The sequence below is a fragment of the Mirounga angustirostris genome, unplaced genomic scaffold, assembly GCF_029215605.1.
Source record: "Mirounga angustirostris isolate CCGP_5_RB_7025 unplaced genomic scaffold, mMirAng1.0.hap1 SCAF_5, whole genome shotgun sequence".
Lineage (NCBI taxonomy): Eukaryota > Metazoa > Chordata > Mammalia > Carnivora > Phocidae > Mirounga > Mirounga angustirostris.
Genome location: NW_026991713.1, coordinates 96,120,437 through 96,138,158, shown reverse-complemented (window position 1 = coordinate 96,138,158; position 17,722 = coordinate 96,120,437). Strand labels below are relative to the sequence as shown.

The 17,722-nt window shown below is 57.1% G+C and overlaps 2 protein-coding genes and 1 non-coding gene across 7 annotated transcripts; all 3 read left to right on the top strand.

The window, feature by feature from the left end:
* The first annotated feature begins 846 nt into the window (after positions 1-846).
* On the top strand, positions 847-12,574 carry ATN1 (atrophin 1). 2 transcript variants are annotated; one of them, XM_045873939.3, is made up of 10 exons: positions 847-1,011; positions 5,260-5,453; positions 5,612-5,749; positions 5,902-6,015; positions 6,731-8,706; positions 8,942-9,164; positions 9,558-10,254; positions 11,162-11,305; positions 11,652-11,832; positions 12,009-12,574. In XM_045873939.3, the coding sequence occupies exons 2-10, from the start codon at positions 5,427-5,429 to the stop codon at positions 12,040-12,042; spliced, it is 3,534 nt and encodes a 1,177-aa protein (XP_045729895.1). In that variant the 5' UTR covers positions 847-1,011; positions 5,260-5,426; the 3' UTR covers positions 12,043-12,574. The 2 variants fall into 2 exon arrangements, with proteins under 2 accessions (XP_045729895.1, XP_045729894.1); XM_045873938.3 differs by having other exon boundaries at positions 848-1,011; positions 6,728-8,706.
* CUNH12orf57 (chromosome unknown C12orf57 homolog) lies at positions 12,071-15,337 on the top strand. Of its 4 annotated transcripts, none has more exons than XM_064591635.1 (3): positions 12,071-12,209; positions 14,147-14,323; positions 15,106-15,337. In XM_064591635.1, exons 2-3 carry the CDS (start codon positions 14,200-14,202, stop codon positions 15,255-15,257), a joined length of 276 nt encoding a protein of 91 aa, XP_064447705.1. In that variant the 5' UTR covers positions 12,071-12,209; positions 14,147-14,199; the 3' UTR covers positions 15,258-15,337. The 4 variants fall into 4 exon arrangements, with proteins under 4 accessions (XP_064447705.1, XP_045729891.1, XP_045729889.1 ...); XM_045873935.2 differs by lacking the exon at positions 12,071-12,209 and adding an exon at positions 12,714-13,546; XM_045873933.2 differs by lacking the exon at positions 12,071-12,209 and adding an exon at positions 12,714-13,860.
* Positions 13,454-13,515, top strand: LOC123845119 (U7 small nuclear RNA). The gene has a single exon (XR_006790956.1). It is a non-coding gene; the product is annotated as a U7 small nuclear RNA (small nuclear RNA).
* Positions 15,338-17,722: the final 2,385 nt, after the last annotated feature.

Here is a 17,722-nt window from a genome sequence, read left to right as displayed (position 1 = left end):
CATTTTCGCAATGTACCCCCATTAGACCAGTCTCTGCCACACACTCACAAACTCCCACTTCCTCTCTGCCTCAGACCCCCCTGCCCCCAAACTTCTCCAGTCTCCCCCTTCTCTGCCCTTACAACCGGCAGCCCCTCCTACCTAGCCCTCTCCGGTTCCCCACATTCCGCCTCGGCGAACCCCTCCCCGCGCCCCAGCCCCCTCGGCCGGCCTCGGCCAACTCGCACAGCGCCTCCCCCTCTCCGGATCCCCCTCTCTCCCCCCTCGCAGCTTGCCTCGCGCTCCCTCCCTCGCGTCTCCCTCCTGGCCCCTCTCTCCTCCGTTCCTCCGCGCTCCCTCCTTCTCCCTCTTCCTCCCTTCTCCCATCCCCCTCTCCCAAGCTCCCTCCCTTCGCCGTCCGCTTTCCTGTGCGAGTCGCCGGACGCGCCGCCCAGCCCGCCCGCAGCCCGGCGTCGGGCCGGGGCCTCGGGCCGGGACCCATTTAGGGGGGAACCGCTGGCCTCCAAGAGGGCTAGGAGGGGGCGAGGGGGGACGACCGCCCGGGAAGGGGCGGGGGCCGCGGGCGGAGGCCGCCTAGGGGGCCGGGGATCGCGCGAGTGCGGGCTGCGCGGGGCGGGCGCGGGCGGCGGGCGGCGGGCGGGAGCCGGCGGGTCAGAGCCGCGCGGAGGGCCGGCCGGGCCGCGGGGGCGAGCGGCGCGGCGGGGGCGGGCGGCGCGGCCCGGGCATTCCCGGCGGCCGGGGGGAGGTGGCGGGCCTGGGGAGGGGCTGAACGCGAGCGGGGATCGGGATCTGCTCCGGGGGCAGGCGGGCGATCGGGGCCAGGTTGGGGGGAAAAGAGGGGGGATGGGGGCCGCCCTCCGGGGGGGTCGGGGCCGCCGCCGCCGCCGTCGCGGCGGCGACTGAAGCCGGGAAGAGGAGAGGGGGGCGGGGGAGCGGCCGCCGCCGCCCCCCGGAGGCTCCGGAGCCCCGAATCCCGCTCGGAGCCAGCCAGCCGTCCCGAGCTAGGACCAGGTAAGATCTGCTGCCGCCCGGGGCCTCGGGCCCGCCCGGGTTCTGGCCCCGCGGCTCCCCACCCCCACCCCTCCCAGTTCCCCCTCCCGCCGCCGCCGCCTCCATTTGTTATTTTCCCGATCCGGTACCCCCACTGCGGGCTCTGCCCCGGCCTGAGGCTGGGGGTGGGGGGTTCCGGGGGTGGGGCCGGCCCCGGAGGAGGGATGGGGGCCAGGGCACCCGGAGGATCGGGAAGGTGGAGGGAGGTGGGAGGGTCTCAGAAGGAGGGCTGATGGGGCAAGAGGGTAGCCAGGACCCCGGGACCAAAAGCGGAGCCCCGAGGTGGAGGGCTGGCAGAAGAAAAGGGGGGCTGCTCGCGAGGGGGCTTCGGGCGAAGGCAAAAAAGGAATGGAGATATGGCAGCGAGGTGGGGCATTAGGGCTCCAGGAAAAGGCCCAGAGCCCGGGTTTCAGAACTCGGGGTCGGGGGTGCGAGGTTTCGAAGGGAAGTGGGAAATGGGGAAGGGGTGTGGTAGGTGGAAGGAGAGGGATTGTAGGCTGATGAGTGAGAATGGAACCTGGGGAAAGGGAGGCTCTAAAAGGCCAAGGAGAGATCCACCTTTGAGAAGAAGAACCAGAGGTGTTACAGGGTGGAAGTGGGAAGTGGCTGCCTTTGTGACTGGATTGTCTTTCGCCTACTTCAGGCCACCTCTGACCTTGTTTTTTCAATCCCAGCCATAGTTACTTCTTGGAGAGGGGCACACTGGGGCCGAAGAGTGTGGTCTCCCTAAAACTACTGAGGAGGAAGATGGGAACATTGAAGGGAGAGTTAGGGAGAAAGGGCTTCTGGGAGGGTGGAAGAGGAGGAGAGAATTGGAAGATCGTATAGGCACTCCAGGCAAGTTGTGACCTCCTCCCTCAAATCCCTAGAGCACCCTGCTGCCCCTCTAGCTGCGGTTTCTGTGGAGGGGGTGTTATATCTTCATTTCTGTTTTGGGCTCAAAGATTTCCCTTTGTGCATGGGCTTATTTCCACGGGGGTAGGTACTCTCAAGCTCCCTTCCCTGAGAGTGCTGGAGGAGGGTAGGAGTTGCTTTGGCAACTGGAGGGGGAGTGGCTGGCAGATGGACTCCTGGGATAGACTCTTGAGGGGCAGGTTCTACCATTTTGTTGCCATAGCAATGATCCAGTGGGATGTCCTATAGGTGGGGGTTCAGAATCTTGATTGGACCTCAGCCTTTGGCTATGTCCTTGGGACTCTTGGCTGGGTTCTGAAAGGTGTTTCTGGTGCTGCTGGCGGATAGGAGGTTCCCCAGGGGTTCCACCCGCCTTCCATCCAGCAGTCTGTTGGAACAGGTAGACATGTTATTTGCAGGTCATAGATGTTGCTCCAAGTTTCTCCCCCTAGGCCTGAGAGAGCATGGAAATGTTCCTGTTCAGGTCACACCATCTTTTGGCAGTTCTTTCTGGCCTCTACCTCCCTTATTATTAGGAACTTTTTGTATATGGTAGTCCTTTTGCTTCTTTGCACTGATATTCTTCCATTTTCTTAAGCTTGAGTCTCCCTTCCTGAGTCTCCCTTTCCCTCTTTCCCAGACTATAGCGACAGTGACCCCTTCCCTCAGCTAACCTTCGACCTTCTATTTCCCTGACCTTGTGGGAGTAGCTGGGCTCTCCAACAAGCCCATTCCTCGTGAGGGCGGCCCAGGGGAGAAGGCTGTGGAAATACTCTGGAACAGAAGCCAGGATACCTGGGTCTAGTCCTGGCTGTACCTCTAATTGTGGCCTTGGGCCAGTCACTTCTCTTTGAGTCTCGGCTTCATTGTAAGATGAAGGGGTTATAGATAAGATGATTTCTGAGGCTCCTCTGACAACCCGCGATTCTCAGAAGGCTTAGACTGGTGCATTGTTATCTGCTGGTCTGGGCTGCATTGTTATCTAGGAGTCACTTTGGACTGGTTGGTTAGTCTGGCAGGTCTGGAATGACGATGGGGGCTGGGCCGCGATCCTGAAATTCACCCTGCAAGCCTTTCCCAGAAAGCCTTGTGCCTCGATTGTGTATTCCCTCTGACGTCCTTCTCATATTTCTCCCTTCTTTTCCTGTTCTTAGAGACTCTTTCCCTGTTTTTCACTTTTGCATCGCCCCATTCTGGTCTTTTGTCCTTTTTCTTTTGCAGTAAGGCTGTGAAGGGGTATGTGCTTAGTGTGTTGCCAGATACACAGTAGGTGCTCTAGCAGTATTAGTTGCAATGACTGGCTATTAGGGCAAGATGGAGCATAGCTCACCTTGTTGATGCTAAAACATGCTCCGAGTTCAGAAACGTATGTACAGCCCAACCCTAACTCCTCTCCCCCTTGCCACTCCTTTCTCCCAGGATTACCTATGCTTTTATGACTGCTTTTCTCCTTCAAAGCTACTCACTGATAATTTTATCAGATTTCAGCTGTTTAAAACAGTTGCGGGAGGGGGAGGGAGAGGGGCATACTGATTGCTGTGTTTTTCAGTTCCATTCATGCATTTCTCTGACCTTTTGGATCTCCTCACTCTAACTGACTTGGTGGACGGATTCTGAGATTGGGATGAGACATGGGCACTCTTCTCTACAGGGGCTGGCAAAGACACGCCAGTCACAAATAGTCATCTTTGCTGTGCTTTCGTTGAGATTGTTTTCCCCTTCTGTTATATTGGATTTTGTTCTTTGGAGTTGGGGAGGGTTGACAATGTTTTAAAACCCATCTACACAACAATTCCAAAATGTAATAGTTGAGGTTGAAGAAAAATGGCTGATTTGCTGCAGAGCATTGGTTCTAAGTTCAGAAGACCTGGAGCTGTGTCTCAGCTCTTTGTGACTCTAAGTAAATTATTATTTAAGTTTCCTGGAAAGGTCAGGTTCACTCTTCACCACCTGTCTCAGTAGGGTTCAGTGGAGATGAGTGAGAAATAATTACTCTGTATTCTTTGGGAAAAACATGCTGTCGACTGTGGAAATGCCATTTACGTAGCCAGGCCTCCTACCTCAGAATAGGTGGCTAAGTTTACCCTGTTCCCACCAAAGCCAGCAGCATTTTATTCAAAAAGACCTACTGAAGTGAGTGGGCTTACAGGTCAATGACAAGGACAGAACAGAGCACGCATATATACGTGACATCAGTGGGAGATACAGAAAGGAAGAAAACAGTGGGAAGATACCGTTTTTGCTTGCAGAAGATCTCATGGTCAGTAATCTGGAGAGACGTGACACTTAGCAAGAAATACAAACCAGTGCAAATGAAAATAGCTGACTATGGATATAGATACAGATATAGACAGGCCCTGAGGTGCGTGTCTCTGTCTAAGCCAAGTGAGGGCTCAGAAATGTGTAACTTTGTGTTATGTGCTCACTGATACTCACTGATTTGGTTGGTAAAGTGAAAGTCCTGACTTTCAAAGTGAAAGTCCTGACTTTCTAGCCTTAGGGAACCCAGGCACTGGAGAGGGGGCCTCTATGGGGCTCTCAAAAATGAAGTTCTGCACTTGGGGGCTACCCAGGTTTGGGCTTGGGATTGGTAGGATTGTGTGCATTTGTGTTACAGCATGGGACGTTCTTCTCCCACCTACTCTGATGTGAAAAGATTCTTTTCCTATCTCGGACTGATCTAGGCCTTCTGAGAATTCTCCCCACCAGCTTCTGATGAGACTGTAGCAAAGTCTAGAAGAAATAGCATGGGCTTTGAAGTCAGGGAGACGTGGGTTTGATTCTGGTGTGGTCACTGTGTATTCATCACACGAAGTTGGGCAAGTCACAATCTCAATCTTTGAGCCTCAGTTTCCCCACCTATATAATGGAAATAAGAATACATACCTACTCTGCAGGGTTGGTTGTAAGTATTCAATGAAATTGGATGTAAGGGCTTGACCTAAGACCACACTCAATAAATTACTTAATACCTCAGCTACATTTCTTTATGCTCCCTGGTAAGGCTCTGGTGGAACTCGTGGACACACAGGTATTTCCTAGGTATTGTGAAGGGTAAATAATGTGAGCTCATAGGTACATCTGAATTTTCTGCCTTCTCCAGAGATGAAAGAGATGATGTTGCAAGCAGAGGCTCCTTCACCTATAGATAGCGGGGGCAGCCCGTGGGGCCAGCCAGCAATGTCTTATGCAGCTCGTGCTTCTTGGCCCAAAGGCCTAGGGCTGGACCGCTTACTTAACCCCTGGATAAGCACAGTGGTATCCCCTTCAGACGCTATTCCCCCATTTGGAGACTCTGATGGTCTTTCCTAACAGGCTTCACTGAAAACAGATTCTGCAAGTTCCAGGTGCCTGCACTGGAAACTTGGAGATCCTGCTTCCTGCTTCCCAGACCACAGCTGTGGGGAACTTGGGGTGAAGCAGAGAAGTTTCTGTATTCAGCTGCCCAGGCAGAGGAGAATGGGGTCTCCACAGCCTGAAGAATGAAGACACGACAGAATAAAGACTCAGTGAGTAATAGCTGAGATGAGAAACATGAAAGATGAGGGGCAGAGAAACTAGGGGTGAGGGCCTGGAGAGGAAGAACAGAAATAAGGCACACCATAAGGTTAGGTGCTGTGTGAAAAAAAAACCCCTTATACTACCTGCTTCCTTCCTTCTCCCTCAGATGTCAATGAGGAGTGGACGGAAGAAAGAGGCCCCTGGGCCCCGGGAAGAACTGAGATCGAGGGGCCGGGCCTCCCCTGGAGGGGTCAGCACATCCAGCAGTGATGGCAAAGCCGAGAAGTCTAGGCAGACGGCCAAGGTATTCTGTCCTCAAGTCCTCCCACAGGATGCCCAGGCACTGGGGCTGAGGGTGTATGTCTGTGTGTTGTGGGGGAACTTCCTGTCTGGCGGAGGGTAACAGTGGAGGCTTGGGAAGTAGAAGACAGGAATTTTCTCTTTTCTCTCTAACAGAAGGCCCGCGTAGAGGAAGCCTCCACCCCAAAGGTCAGCAAGCAGGGCCGGAGTGAGGAGATCTCAGAGAGTGAAAGTGAGGAGGCCAATGCACCAAAAAAGACCAAAACTGAGGTGGGAGACCCTAGCAGCTGTCCTGACCCATTTTCTGACCACTCTTACCCAAAAACTTCCTTTCATTCACAATTCCTACTTTAATCTCGCCTGGGATATGAGTGAAAAGTCATATCCTGGTGCTTATTAAAGGAGTCCTGTCTATAATATGTCAGATCTTTAGGGCTGTAGCCAGACCACTAGATGACCACACAGGGCCAGAGGGGACTGGGAATGTGGGGGATTCTAAGCCTCTCCTTTTCCACATCCTGGTTTTCATGAAGGGGCTGGGGAGGAGGTTAAAGGTGAGAGGTCTTAGTGGAAGGAACAAATAAATCATAAGGAGAATGCAGGAGTGGTCTTTTTAAGAACCAAGGGTTTCTGGCACATGTAGTTAATGGGGTAAAAGGAGATGGGAGGGGTGGATGTGAGCTGGTGGAAGACAGGGATTTGGGTTTAGCTGTGGATGGGGAGAAGGTGCTTGAGATGAACACTTGAGGAAGGAATGGAGTTTTCCAGGGAGGGAAACAAGACTGGCTGCTGGGGAGCCGCTGAGAATGTGGGGAGAGAGGGGGAACCCCGACATGGCAGGGAGGTGGGCTTGAGCAAGAGTATTCATCACATGGTACAGTGGTGTGCGGGAGGGGAAAAGGATTTTGTGCAAGGGAGGCCCCAAATGTAGGGGAAGCAAGGAAAAAGAAAAGAGAAAAAAATGGTCCTCCTTTTTCTGCAGCAGGAGCTCCCTCGGCCACAGTCTCCCTCCGATCTGGATAGTTTAGATGGGCGGAGCCTCAATGATGATGGCAGCAGTGACCCTAGGGATATTGACCAGGATAACCGAAGCACGTCTCCCAGCATCTACAGCCCTGGAAGCGTGGAGAATGACTCCGACTCATCTTCCGGCCTGTCCCAGGGCCCAGCCCGCCCCTACCACCCACCTCCACTCTTTCCTCCCTCCCCTCCACCGCCAGACAGCACCCCCCGACAGCCAGAGCCTGGCTTTGAACCCCACCCTTCTGTGACACCCACTGGATATCATGCTCCCATGGAGCCCCCCCCATCTCGAATGTTCCAGGCTCCTCCTGGGGCCCCTCCCGCTCATCCACAGCTCTACCCTGGGGGCACTGGTGGAGGAGTTTTGTCTGGACCCCCAATGGGTCCCAAGGGGGGAGGGGCTGCCTCTTCAGTAGGGGCCCCTACTGGGGGTAAACAGCATCCCCCACCCACCACCCCCATTTCAATATCAAGCTCTGGGGCTGGTGGTGCTCCCCCAACAAAGCCACCTAACACTCCAGTGGGTGGTGGAAACCTACCCTCTGCTCCACCACCAGCCACCTTCCCCCATGTGACACCAAACCTGCCTCCCCCACCTGCTCTGAGACCCCTTAACAATGCCTCAGCCTCTCCTCCTGGCCTGGGGGCCCAGCCACTACCTGGGCATCTGCCGTCTCCCCATGCCATGGGGCAGGGTATGGGTGGACTTCCTCCTGGCCCAGAGAAGGGCCCCACTCTTGCTCCCTCACCCCATCCTCTGCCACCAGCTTCCTCCTCTTCTGCCCCAGCCCCTCCAATGAGGTATCCGTATTCGTCCTCTGCTGGTAGCTCTGCAGCAGCCTCCTCTTCCAGTTCTTCTGCCTCTGCCTCTGCCTCCCAGTACCCAGCTTCCCAGGCACTGCCTAGTTATCCCCACTCCTTCCCTCCCCCGACAAGCCTGTCTGTCTCCAATCAACCGCCCAAGTATACTCAGCCTTCCCTTCCATCCCAGGCTGTGTGGAGCCAGGGACCCCCACCACCTCCGCCCTATGGCCGTCTCTTAGCCAACAGCAATGCCCACCCAGGCCCCTTCCCTCCTACTGGAGGCCAGTCCACAGGCCACCCACCAGCGCCGACACATCACCATCACCACCAGCAGCAGCAGCATCATGGGAGCTCTGGGCCCCCTCCACCTGGAGCATATCCCCACCCCCTGGAGAGCAGTAGCTCCCACCATGCCCATCCTTACGCCATGTCTCCCTCTCTGGGGTCTCTGAGGCCCTACCCGCCAGGGCCAGCACACCTGCCCCCACCTCACAGCCAGGTGTCCTACAGCCAAGCAGGCTCCAGCGGCCCTCCTGCCTCTTCCTCCTCTTCCAACTCTTCTTCCTCTTCTTCCTCTCAAGGATCCTACCCATGTTCACACCCCTCCCCTTCCCAGGGCCCCCAAGGAGCGCCCTACCCGTTCCCACCGGTGCCTCCGGTCACCACTTCCTCGGCTACGCTTTCCACGGTCATTGCCACAGTGGCTTCCTCGCCAGCAGGCTACAAAACAGCTTCCCCACCTGGGCCCCCGCCGTATGGAAAGAGAGCCCCGTCCCCAGGGGCCTACAAGACAGCCACCCCACCGGGATACAAGCCGGGGTCGCCTCCCTCCTTCCGAACAGGGACCCCACCCGGCTACCGAGGCGCCTCGCCGCCCGCGGGCCCAGGGACCTTCAAGCCGGGCTCGCCCACTGTGGGGCCAGGGCCCCTGCCACCTGCCGGGCCCTCAGGCCTGTCATCCCTGCCACCACCGCCTGCAGCCCCCGCCTCAGGGCCGCCCCTGAACGCCACGCAGATCAAGCAAGAGCCAGCTGAAGAGTATGAGACCCCCGAGAGCCCAGTGCCCCCGGCCCGTAGCCCCTCGCCCCCTCCCAAGGTGGTAGACGTGCCCAGCCATGCCAGCCAGTCAGCCAGGTGAGCCGCCCTGGGCGGGGTGCGGTTGGGCCTGGAATGGGGAACGACGGAGGGGGTAACGGAGAGACCGGTGCAGGCGCAAGAGGGAACCTTGCGTTCTCGTGGTGCTTTTTGAAGTACTCCAGAACCTCGCCTCGCCCTCACAGTCTGCGCAGGCGGGTCTGGGGGCAGGGTCACCGCGGGGCGCTCCGGCAGCTCGCAGGGGCTAAGCGCGCGCCGCCCTCGCGCCCGGCAGGTTCAACAAACACCTGGACCGCGGCTTTAACTCGTGCGCGCGCAGCGACCTGTACTTCGTGCCGCTGGAGGGCTCCAAGTTGGCCAAGAAGCGGGCCGACCTGGTGGAGAAGGTGCGGCGCGAGGCCGAGCAGCGCGCGCGCGAAGAGAAGGAGCGCGAGCGCGAGCGGGAACGCGAGAAGGAGCGGGAACGCGAGAAGGAGCGCGAGCTGGAACGCAGCGTGGTGAGTGCGTCACCACATGCGCCACCCACCCGCCTGTCTGGCCCTCTGCGCCGCGCAGGGAGGGCCGGGGCGGCGGGGGGGTGGGGGTGGGGGTTGGTGGGGTGGGTGTCATTGCGCCCCCTATCGGAGAGGAGGAAGCACGGCAGCCCGGGAAATCGAGACGGAAGGATTCCAGCGGGAGAAATCCTTGCATTCTTGGGTTGGGGGAAGGCAAATTCAGATCCGAGTGCCTATGGATGGTAGGGAGAGCCAACATCCAGGAGAAAGGGTTAGGGAAATTCGAGTAAGATGAGGCATTTTGGCCTTCAGCTGGTGAGACAAATGAGCAGCTCTGGACCAGCCGTCTTTTTCCAGACCTGCCCTTTTGACTCTGTTTCTCCCTGTATCCCACAGAAGTTGGCTCAGGAGGGCCGGGCGCCGGTGGAGTGCCCATCTCTTGGCCCGGTGCCCCATCGCCCTCCATTTGAGCCGGGCAGCGCTGTGGCTACAGTGCCCCCCTACCTGGGTCCTGACACTCCGGCCCTGCGCACGCTCAGTGAATATGCCCGGCCCCACGTCATGTCTCCTGGCAATCGCAACCACCCGTTCTACGTGCCCCTAGGGGCAGTGGACCCGGGGCTCCTGGGTTACAATGTCCCGGCCTTGTACAGCAGTGACCCAGCAGCCCGGGAGAGGGAGCGGGAAGCCCGTGAACGAGACCTCCGTGACCGCCTCAAGCCTGGCTTTGAGGTGAAGCCCAGTGAGCTGGAACCCCTACACGGGGTCCCTGGGCCGGGCCTGGATCCCTTCCCGCGACATGGGGGCCTGGCTCTGCAGCCTGGCCCACCTGGCCTGCACCCTTTTCCCTTTCATCCGAGTCTGGGGCCCCTGGAGAGAGAACGTCTAGCGCTGGCAGCTGGGCCAGCCCTGCGGCCTGATATGTCCTACGCGGAGCGACTGGCAGCTGAGAGGCAGCATGCAGAAAGGGTGGCAGCCCTGGGCAATGACCCGCTGGCCCGGCTGCAGATGCTCAATGTGACCCCCCATCACCACCAGCACTCCCACATCCACTCCCACCTGCATCTCCACCAGCAGGATGCCATCCATGCAGGTGAGACTCCTACTTCTTTGTCTTGGTCCCTGGGGGCCACCTTGACCCCTGGCAAGTGATTGGGCTCTTTTGTTCCTCAGGCCAAGACTTCCTCCTCTAGTCTGGCATGAGCCTGTCTCTGGGGATTGCTCCCCTGATCTTTGCCTCCCTGTCATCCCCATCTCCTCATGCCCCAGCCTTGCCACAGGGACTGTAATAACCCACCCCCCACCCCTCTTCAGAGTCTAGCAGTCCACTCGTGTTAGAGGAAACCTTTGAGGGAACGCTACCTTTCTGCCCTCAGACTGTGCCCCCCACCCCCCTTCACTTACCTGTTTCCTTGCTCCTTTGGATTCAACTCTGTTACAGTTTCTTGCCATCTTCTCTCCTCCCAGTTGGAGGTGTTTCGTGTTCTTCCCCATCTCTAGATCTGTGGCCTTCCAGAAAGAGCCCTATAGCTTTGGCTGGGGGTATCTTAGGTGCAAATGAGCTTTATTTACTATCCTTTTGCCATATTATTGTCTAGAACACTGCCTGATCTAGCCTTAACAGTCATGGTCATTCCAGGCTTCCTTGTGCTTTCCCTTTCTTAACCTCCTCTCCCTCTTCCTGGCTTACTTCCTAAACTTTCTAGCCTGCTCTTTCTCCTCTAAGCAGCCCATGTCTCTCTTTCCTTTCCCTCAGACCCCTTTGACAAACTGTAATCTCCTGTTCTCTGTCATCCATTTGTCCCTACTCCAGTAAGGTCTTGTTGTTCTGGCCACCCACCAGGCCCCTAGTTCTTCCTTTGCGCCTCCTTGTTCCTCACTGGGTCTCCCTGCATTAGATTGATTGTCCACCCCTTCCCAGGCTTGGATCCCTTCACCCAAATGCATGTTTTTCTCCAAACGTGCCTTTTGGTGACACCTTCCTCTTCTCTACCCTCTAGCCTCTGCCTCGGTGCACCCTCTCATTGACCCCCTGGCCTCAGGGTCTCACCTTACCCGGATCCCCTACCCAGCTGGGACCCTCCCCAACCCCCTTCTTCCTCACCCTCTGCACGAGAACGAAGTTCTTCGTCACCAGCTCTTTGGTAAGGCTAGAGGTGGGGGTGGGGAGGGTCTCATGAGAGAAGGGCAGGAAAGAGGAGTTTGGGTGGTGGGATTGACCTATTTGGGCTTGGGGGGCGCGGATGAGGAGTACCCAGAGGAGCTGGGAATAGGAGAAGGAGGGCCGAGGCCCTGCACAAGAGAGGCACAGGTTTAGTGCCAGGCGGAGGTTTGAATCCTCTCCACTGCTGGCAACTTGCAGGACTGGCTTTTCCCGAAGTGTTTTAGTCTTAGTTTCCTCCAAATGTGAGGTGGCTGGCTGTCCCCTGGCCCAGAGTAAGTACTCAGCACTCCCATCAGTCATGTGCCCCCTGCCCTTCCTGCCCACAGCTGCTCCTTACCGGGACCTGCCAGCCTCCCTGTCTGCCCCAATGTCAGCAGCTCACCAGCTGCAGGCCATGCACGCACAGTCCGCCGAGCTGCAGCGCCTGGCCCTGGAACAGCAACAGTGGCTGCACGCGCATCACCCCCTGCACAGTGTGCCGCTGCCTGCCCAGGAGGACTACTACAGGTAGCACAGGGCCCCCGAGGCCAGGGGGGGCGGGGTGCGGGCAGGAGACCGCTGGGCGTTGGGCTCCTGGTGTGTGTGGGGGGGACCTCTCCTCTATCCCCCCCCACCCTCTGACAGGGGCCAGGTCAGGGTTGACCTCAGTCTCATGTCTCTGCTCTGCATCCCCTCTCCACCAGTCACCTGAAGAAGGAAAGCGACAAGCCGCTGTAGAACCTGCCATCAAGAGCGCACCGTGGCCCCCGCATCTGGACCTCGGAGGCCTCCCTTCCAGCCCTCCACCCAGAGCTGAGGAGGGAGGGGTGCCGCTCCTTTGCAGGGTTTCAGCAGCTGGGCAGAGGGAGGGAGGAAGGGACAGACGGAAGGCCAAGGCTCCTGTGGTATGCAGAGGTGGGGAGGTGGCGGGGGTGGGGTGGGGTGGGGGCAGAAAGCGCACAGTATCTTGGACCAGGTCCCTTTTTCTTGTCCCCCTGCTTTCTTCCTCCCCCATGCCCAACCCCCGGTGGCCACCGCCCCTCCCCCACCCCCGTTGGTGTGATTATTTCATCTGTTAGATGTGGCTGTTTTGCGTAGCATCGTGTGCTGCCCCCGCCCCCACCCCCAGTCCCTGTGCGCGCGCCCCTTCTGCGATGTATGCCCCTTGCCCCTCCCCCACATTAATAATTTATATATATAAATATCTATATGACGCTCTTTAAAAAACATCCCAACCAAAACCAAACAAAAACATCCTCACGACTCCCCAGGAAGATGGCTGTGACTGGTTCTTTGCGGGCTCTGGGGGCGGAGTTGGGGGTGGGGGGTGGGAACTACTCAGCGGTGCCTGGAGAGAAAGCTGTGGAACCGGACACAAGTGGGTGTAGGGACCTGGAGAGTTGCGGAGGAGCTCTCGGAAGGGCCCAGGGCCCTGGAGCCGTGGCTCTGCTGGAGGGGTACTACGGAGCTAGTCCCTCCCTGCGTCGCAAGGCGGGGAAGTCCAGACGCTGGAGGCCGGCGTGGGGGGAGGACGGGCACGCCTCTGACAGGGTCAGGGCTAGGAAGCCACCCAGGCTTTGGAGGCCTTTCTGCCACTGGCCCCACAGCTAGGAGCCCCCAGAGTCCAGAATCCTTTCTGTCGAATAGATTGAGAAAGGGTTATGAAGCGGAGGTGCAGGGGCATAGTTTCATTGGGTTAAAGCGACTAGAACTCAGGAGTCCTAAGTACTCCATGGTTTGAGGAGGGAGTGGGCGACCATTTCAAATATCTAGAACAGAAGAGAAATTGGAGGGCGTTACGCTGGAGCGCACACCCGGCACAAGGCCATTTTAGGAGAGCACGAGAGCCGCCTTGGCTCTCGGCGTTTATTGCCGCCAATCACTTCGTTCTCAAAAACCGGAGGGGGCGTGGCCGGCCGTCTCAGCCAATCAGCCTCGAGGTCATTTGCATAGGCTCGGAATCAAATGTTCACAAACTCTAGAAATGGATGCTATAAATAAGTTTCTTTTCCCCCTGTTTTTCCTTCTGAAAGTTATAGTGTCCCCCGTTGGTTATACATCAATAGGAATTAGAAAACGCCAGTCTGAGCTCACCCTCACCAATAGTGGCGTTCATGGATACCCCATGTTCTCTCCAGGCAACTTTCTGTAGTGTTACAGCTCTTTTAGAATTTGTCTAGCAGGTTTTCCGGTTTTTACCGGAAGACCCCCCCCCCTCCACAGTTCGTTTTTAACAATAGAGGTGTGTCAGCCATAATGATGGTTTCTCTTTGTATTAGTATTTTTCGAACGTTGGGTGGTCCGTCTGAGTGGCTTTCCCCCTCCTGAGATATTTCGGCAGCTCTGCCGCGTTGCACTACGCTGAGAGGTTTTCTCGGCTTCCGGCTGCGGCTGATGCTGCTTCCCTTCCACCCCCGTCAGTTTTGAGAGCACCCTAGGATTAGGCAGCTCGTTTTTCCTGAGCATTTCTTGGGCTTCGCTGTAAGTGCAGCTTTTGTTACCCTATGGCGTCCGCCTCGGCCCAACCGGTGGCCCTGAGCGCCGAACAAGCCAAGGGTGAGCAGCATTCTAGCCACCGGGTGGGCTTCCTGCTGCAGGAGGGGTGCGGGCGGAGGGTACAGAGCGAGGGGTGTGGTTGCGCCGCCGGGAAATGGGGGCACAGGGTGCCATCTTTCTCTTTCCTCCAGGAGGGGTCCTTGCCCCCTAGAGCGAGGGAATCTGGGTCGAGTTTATCGGGTTACTATGGCTTCAGTCCACTAATTCCCTGCCCTCTTCCCTGCGTTCTCGGCTGCGCCCGCCGGCCATACTCCGACGCCTACCCGGGGATGCGTGTGCCGCACAGTGGTCCTGGCCGAGGTAATCCAGGCGTTCTCGGCCCCGGAGAACGCCGTGCGCATGGACGAGGCTCGGGACAACGCGTGCAACGACATGGGCAAGATGCTGCAATTCGTGCTGCCTGTGGCCACGCAGATTCAGCAGGAGGTTATCAAGGCCTATGGCTTCAGCTGCGACGGAGAAGGTGGGTCGGTCGGGGGTCGGGGGTCGGGGGTGGCGCGGGTCCGGGAGAGGGCGCTGGACCCATTGGGTCCCTAAGCCGTCCTCCCTTGTCTCGCCACATGGAGGCAGCCACAATCTGACGAACAGCATTGGCAGTCAGAGCCAAGAGTCTATTCTGAACTTGTGCCAGGTGAAGTCCTAAGTGCTTTTTGTAGTTACCAGTAATTATACTGTTACCCCACTTTAAGATGAGGAAACAGACTCTAGCAGTAAACTGAGTGCCTGAGGTCACAGCAGAGCTGGAACCGAACCCTCTTCTGATAGCTTCTAGTGGGATGTCTGCATGACAGTATGCTTCTGCCGCCCCTCCAGGGGGTTTTAGCTAATCTCTGTTGGAGGGCAGGCTGGTCAGTTTCCTTGATGAGATCATGGCGTTCCCCAAGGGTGCAAATCCATCAGCCCAGCTGGCCCATGGCTCTCCTGTGTTCTGGTTATAGACTTGGGACCTTGTGTATGTTCATACTTTGCCATGATGGCAAATAGCCAAAATGGTTCACCTGATCACGAGAAGCACACTGCTTTGGGATATTTCATTCACTGCATCCCATCCAAGTTGTGCCTGGCATAGACCAGGAAATGGTTGATCCAAACCACACAGGGCAGAGGCCTGCTTGTGCCTTGTTTTGTAGGCAGCTACCTGACCAGAGGGGGAACAGCCAGTGACTCATGCCCAAGCTGCCCCCTCCTGATGTCTGGGGCACACCTGTCCCCTGGTGTGGCTTGATGCTCCACTTCCCCTTGCAGGTGTCCTGAAGTTTGCCCGCTTGGTCAAGTCTTATGAAGCCCAGGATCCCGAGATTGCCAGCTTGTCGGGGAAGCTGAAGGCGCTGTTCCTGCCGCCCATGACATTGCCTCCCCACGGGCCTGCTTCTGGCGGCAGTGTGGCTGCCTCCTGAGGGTCGGCCCTCCCGGGCGACACTGCCCAGGAAGAGAAGACCTTAATGTTCCGGAGGATAATAAACGTGCCTGTGTCTTAGCCTCAGCGTCAGTCTTTTATGACCCTGACAACCCCCACCTCCTGGCCCCAGATTCCTTCCGCCATTCCAGGCCACTTCAGCTCGCCGTCTAGACCCTTCCTATGTTCCTGCTGGTTACAACCCTGCTCTGGGGCAGGGTGGTAGGATGGATTTGCCCCTCAATACCCTGGGGGGAGAGGAGGTGGCGGGCCTGCACAGGTGGCACTTCCTCCGAGGAGTGGGGCTTCCTGGGCTTTTTCAGAGGCCCCTTCGCTTCTGTGTGCTGGGAGGTCCCCCATTGGCTGGTGCTCCCTCGGCCAGGATTACTTCCTGGTCTTTGCCCCCACCCCGCCCCCTCCCTCCAGCGGCTCTGTCAGCTCCAGGTGGAGCTCCAGGTGGCTCCTCCCCTCCCAAGGGAAGGAGCCGAGGACAGGCGGGCCCTGGACTACCCAGTGGGGCTGGCGGGAGAGGCTGGTGGCCATGGCAGCCTGAGGCCAGCCCCTCCCACCTGTCCCTTCTCCAGGGATCATTAGACCAGGGCCTCGCTGCCGTGGTGCCAGTGGCCTGGCGGGCTGCACCAAGGAGGAAGTCGCTGAGCTCCCAGCGTTCCTCCTCACCTGTTCAGGCTGCTGTGCACAGCTGCACTCCTTGTGGTCCTGTGCCTGTGACCCCCCCGTCCCTCTGGGGAGATGCTGTCCCGTGGGTAAGTCCCCGGCTCCACCTGGGTGCCACAGGCTCCTGATAGTTTGGGAGAGAGGGGCAGGGTGTATGCTCAGCGCTGCAGGTGTGCGACCATGAGCGCCATCTACTGCCCCCCGCCCCCGGGTTTGCTTCCTGTCCCTCCCTCAAGATGTGAGGAACTCCAGTCTCATTTATACTCCTCAGCCCCCTCCTCCTTTTCTCTAGCACTTTCCCCGTGACAGCTGTGTCTTTCTTTTCTCCATTGCTTGTCTCCCTTCACTCTCTGGTCCCCTGCTTCTGCCGCCTGCTTACCCGAACCCCTGGGTAGCCCCCATTCAGAAACATAACATGTTTGAAAGGCAAACCTGGGAAAGCTCCCCCTTCGCACGGAACATCCCAACATCTGGCGTTCATTCCACTCTGTGTCTCTTCACTTCCCCCTCCCATGCATCATTCATGCAGCAGATGCATGGCGAGCGTCCCCTTTGGGCCAGGTACTTTGTAAGGTGCTGGCAATAATGTAGCGAAGAAGACAGACACGGTTCTTACTCTCATGGAGCTTCATTCCAGTGGGAGGCAACAGAGGACACAGAGAATCCAATAAATAGGACTAATTTTAGATTCTCAGAAGTGTTATGCAGAAACGAAAACAGTGTCAGGTGCTAGCTAGCACGTGACTGGGAGTGCCAATGGCATTGCTACCTGGAGGGGTCCAGGAGGGCTTTCCTGAGGAGGTGACGTGTGCTGAGAGCGGGCTGTTGAGGAAGAGCCAGCCATGTGGTGACCAAGAGTCGAGTGCCCCTGGGCAGAGGCCCTGCTGTGGGCACACAGGAACCAAGGGACAGGGTGCACAGAGTAAAGCAGCGGAGAGGGAGGCCGGGACCCACAATGTCACATGTGGTCAGGATGCTGTGTCCATGTGTGGGTATCTGCACTGGGCCAGAGATGTGTGTAGATGGACGTGGACGATGAGGCGCGTGTAGTGGGTCTGTGTGTGCATGTGTGTGCTCATCTGTATATGACAAGCAGGGTGTGTATGTGTAGGGCTGGAAGCTGAACATGTCAGTGCAGGGACCAGGAGGTGATCATGCCTGTGCATGGTTATTGATGAGCTTGTTTATTGGACATGTACTCTGCGTGAGGCGTTGTGTTAGCCTTTGAACTCCTGAAGGTGGGCCCGATGGGCTGTGGACCCCCCACGGTGGAGCCGGCTATGCAGACGCTCTTTCTGCCCCTAGCTCTGGGAGGGAATTTGTGGTCTTTCAGTGGGGCTCAAAGTCCAAGACTGAAAGGGTAGTCAGCGTTAGGTCATACAATAAACAGACCGAGTTTTCCAGGTACCAGAGAGAAGGGGGACGGGGAGAGCCCATTTTTGGGGGGGAGAATTGATGTTTGATATTTGAAAAAGTGATAAAGTAGTCATCACAGGAAACAGACTTTAGTTGAGCTTTAACACTTGGTTATTATTTTTCCTTATTTTTTATTGAGGTAATAGCATACATAATGTGCATGAATGCTTACCATGAGTGCTTACCATGAATCTTAAGCATATGGCCTAATTACATACACCAATGTATACACCATCCAGATTAAGATGTAGAACATTCCCAGCACCCCAGTTGGTGTTTCCTACAAATTGCCATCTCCCAAGCAATTTATTTATTTTTATAAAGGTAATACATACCCATGCTACAACATCCAAAAAGGGATAGGGAAAAGAAGAC